A 4358-nucleotide genomic window follows, 5' to 3' on the forward strand; every position below is an offset into this window, starting at 1 on the left:
CACACACTCACTCACTCACACACACACACACACACACACAGTGCCTGGGTCCCTCCATACGTCCAATTGCCACTATTAATCCAACTTAGTCGCCTAAATCAGCTGAAATGCCTGCATGTCTGTTTGTTCCCATAACTTGCTCTTTGATGAGGACGAAAGAGAAAAACGTGCTATAAATGTTCCTCTCGCAACAAACCAGCAGCTTCCTTCAACTCAGAAATATGGCTTGCAATTACTACTGTAGGTGTATATAATAATAATAAATTATAATTTATATAACGAAAACAAAGTCTATTTTAGGACCATTATGATTATGCATATTGTGACATTATTTTAATGACAATTCAGCACATTTTTCCCTTAAATTCTCATTATCACATGCAATTCTCACTATTTATTTATTTAAATCACCAATAAATACATTTAATGCCATGCAATAAATAATACCATGATGTATAAAAACAATTGGGCTTTACTTAAATAATAAACAAACACTTTTCCTATTACAGTAGCATAAATTTGTGGGGAATATGTGCTTAATTATCATGAAAATAAAGGTCAAAATGCAAACATTGCTCTAAAATGGCCCAAAAATTGTCATGATGGTTCTAAAATTAAACTAAATTTTTTTTATGCAAAATATAATTTATTATTTTCCTCTTGATTTGAAAGACCCAGAAAGTTCTTCACAAAATGCAAAAAATAGCCCTAAAAATAAAGGCCCAGAAATGTCCGTAATGGCCCTAAAATAGACCTCATTTCTTTATTTTATGTACAAAATGTATTATTATTTTCCTCATCATTTTGGAGTAAAATGAATGACTCCGAAGGTTCTTCACAAAACACAAAAATGGCCCTAAAAATACGCTAATAGTGGAAACAGTGGTGGATGTCCTGTGCTAGTTGTTCTTTTGATCTAACACAGCAGCTGTGGCAGTAACCTAACACGAGCCCAGTGTCGTGAGTAATCACATCAGCGTTTTCTCAAGCCTGAAATCAATTGAATTCACTGTAGCAGCGATGCGCTAGTGTAAAGTTTGCTTTTGTGCTGCTCTTCTTATGGCATTCTGCGTCTTTAAACAGACACATTAATCCAAATAATTCAAAGTGCATTAAACAAATGCTATTTTCCCAGGATTCCCCTCTACGCCTCAGCTCAGAAGAGCGTTTAACAGACTCCTCCATCGGAAGGACGAGTGAATTATGCAGCGGCTCTTTCAGCATTGATGAACTCTGTGAGAAATACCGCCATTCCTTCAAGTTCTTCACATCCCGAACAAACACATCAGTCGGTCACACAGAGAGTCACACCTGCAGGACGCTGCGGGGAGGAAAGTCAACGTGAAGCATGAAAAGTGGCGTGTTTGTTTACCGTCCAGGTCGTTCTCGAAGGTTTCGGCTGCGATCCACTCCGTCGTCGGTCCGGATCCGTTCACGGTGGAGGCTGACACTCTCACGGTGTACACCTTTCCTTTCTCCAGACCTTGAAGACAACAAAACCAGCAACATTGTCACCATTCGGCAAATTAAATTATATGCAAACTATGTATAAGCAGCAGTTCTCTTGACTCAGCAACCTAAACACTTTTCTTAAGATTTATGAATATTGCTGAACACATTTTTTAGATTTCCTGTGGAAAATGGTAAAAGTTTTTGCCCATTTCTTAGTGGTTTCTTACGGGTTCAAGTCAAAAGATATGCTAGATATGACTCGAGTCCCTTCCTGTAACTCTGTTATTGTGTTATTTTTTCACCATTAATTAATTTTTTTTTTCTGGAGCAGTGTTATTATCATTAACTAAAATCAAAACTATTAAAGATTGCTTTCTGTTATTGAAATAACGATCCACTCCGTCGTCGGTCCGGATCCGTTCACGGTGGAGGCTGACACTCTCACGGTGTACACCTTTCCTTTCTCCAGACCTTGAAGACAACAAAACCAGCAACATTGTCACCATTCGGCAAATTAAATTATATGCAAACTATGTATAAGCAGCAGCTCTCTTGACTCAGCAACCTAAACACTTTTCTTAAGATTTATGAATATTGCTGAACACATTTTTTAGATTTCCTGTGGAAAATGGTAAAAGTTTTTGCCCATTTCTTAGTGGTTTCTTACGGGTTCAAGTCAAAAGATATGCTAGATATGACTCGAGTCCCTTCCTGTAACTCTGTTATTGTGTTATTTTTTCACCATTAATTAATTTTTTTTTTCTGGAGCAGTGTTATTATCATTAACTAAAATCAAAACTATTAAAGATTGCTTTCTGTTATTGAAATAAAGCTAAATTAAGATCAAATAATATATTTTAAATTTTAAACTACCTGAAATAAGTATATTTTTAAATATAAAAAATAATAATAAAAATGACAAAAGCGCATTAAAATGACTAAATAAAGTTGAAATAAAATAAAAATTACATGAAAATTTTTTTAATCAATTCAAAAAACTTAAATGAAAATAATGTTGCCTTGGCAACTAACTGAAATAAAAATAAGTTTAAATTGCAGTTCTAAGATAATTGAAATAAAAACGTATTAAAGTTATTAAGAAATAATAATAATAATAAAATAAATTAAATAAAAATAATTAATTTGAAAAACTTAAACTATAAAATTGGAAATGTTACCTTAGCAACTGACAGAAAGAAAAAAAAAGTTTAAGTTGCAATTAAAATTGTTTTATACGTATATATGTGTGTGTATGTGTATATATGGGTAGTTGACAAATATACATTTAAAAAACTTAAACGAAAATTAAAAATGTTTCCTTGGCAACTAACAAAAATAAAAATATAAATTTAAACATTTAGTAAATATACATTTAAAAAAACTTAAACGAAAAAATTAAAATGTTTACTTGGCAACTAACAGAAATAAAAATAAGTTGCAGTTCTAAAATTAATTTTTAAAAAAATATTATAGCTATATAGAAATATATTAAGAAAAAATGACAAAAAATTGCTAAAATTAAAAATATGAATAAATACTGTACTAGTACACAAATCAGACTAAAATAACAGCGCTCTGTCGGGATGGGGGTTTGTCGTACCCTCAATGAGCTGAAAGAGCTGTGTGGTTGAGATCTCCATTGCGTCTGCTCTCCTGAGTCCTTTCCGGTAGCGTAACTTATACCCCGTCAGCTCTCCGTTCAGGGTACCAGCGGGAGGCGGCTGCCATCGGACCATGATGCTCTGGGGCATAAAACAGGACACATGGTGAGCTTGGAGACGAAGCAAAGCCATTTCAGCATGAGTAGAGTCTCAAAAGTGAGTGCGTGAGCAGTGGAGCACATTATATAATCGTCTAGAGGTCTGAAGTTCTTCAGGTGCACCTGAAGAGTGTGTCAGAGCTAATGCTGTCAGCTGAGAGGAGCAACACCTTCAGGCTACACAATAATGAATGAAGAAAAAACCCAAGTATGCTTCATGAAACAGGAGATGATCCAGGATCAGTTCTGACTGACGGTGGGAAGCATGCACACTCTCTGAGAATGAATCATTAACTTCTCTTTCGGGTAGGGACTACTCATTTGAACAGACTTAAAGTAACGTATTACAGGCTCTTACAGAAACGTTCTCTGCCAACTACAGTTTCAGATAAAATATCACTGATTGGATGAACCTCACAAAAACTGTCAAGAGCATGTCCGAGTCATACTTCACCCCGAAATGAAAAGAATTAAGATATTACGTTTTGCATAAGCAAAAATCGGTCTACTTTTGGGACCATTAAGATTTTTGGCTAGCAGTGTGTCATTATTTTTTATGACAATGAAGCACAATTTCTCCTATATTCTTATTACTGCAAAATAATTACACACACACACACACACACACACGTGTATATATATATATATTATACATACATACACATAATATGACAATGATAATTTTGGGCAAGATTCTTAGTTGTTAAAATAATATTGTGGAAATAATCATAATGTACTATAAATGTAATATTAGGCTTTATTTTGACCATTAATTGGCCATGTGGCCTGATGTGAATAATCTCAAAAGAGCCAAATACTGGCCGAGTAATCAGTTAATATATCAATTACTGGTTACAATGCTGCAACAAAAACTGTAATAACTTGGTATAAAAAAAAGAAAAAGTTTTTTTTTTTTTTTTTTTTTTTTAAATAATTGAGCCTATTTTTTTAGGGCCATTATTATTATTATTATTTATTTATTTTTTGTTTGCATTGTGACATTATTTTACAATTACCGTAAAACAAAAAAAGAAACAATAAAAACTAAATAATAAAAATAAAAATATATATATTTTTGCATTGTGACATTATTTTCATGACAAGCACATTTTCACCAATATTTTAATTACTGTAAAATAATAATAGA

The 4358-nt window shown here is 33.2% G+C and overlaps 1 protein-coding gene across 1 annotated transcript in view; it reads right to left on the reverse strand.

Moving 5' to 3' along the window:
- LOC107754357 (neogenin-like) overlaps positions 1-4358 on the reverse strand; it is a gene marked incomplete at its 3' end in the record, with an annotated part of 85916 nt that overhangs the window by 8363 nt on the left and 73195 nt on the right. The window contains exons 13-14 of the mRNA XM_016570775.1: positions 3053-3194; positions 1373-1483 (exon numbers count right to left, since the gene is read on the reverse strand). Of these exons, the coding sequence (XP_016426261.1) occupies positions 1373-1483; positions 3053-3194 (253 nt within the window). The remainder of the gene's footprint in view (positions 1-1372; positions 1484-3052; positions 3195-4358) is intronic.

The sequence above is a fragment of the Sinocyclocheilus rhinocerous genome, unplaced genomic scaffold (genome assembly GCF_001515625.1).
Source record: "Sinocyclocheilus rhinocerous isolate Xijiao unplaced genomic scaffold, SAMN03320098_v1.1 scaffold561, whole genome shotgun sequence".
In the NCBI taxonomy this organism is placed as follows: Eukaryota; Metazoa; Chordata; class Actinopteri; order Cypriniformes; family Cyprinidae; genus Sinocyclocheilus; species Sinocyclocheilus rhinocerous.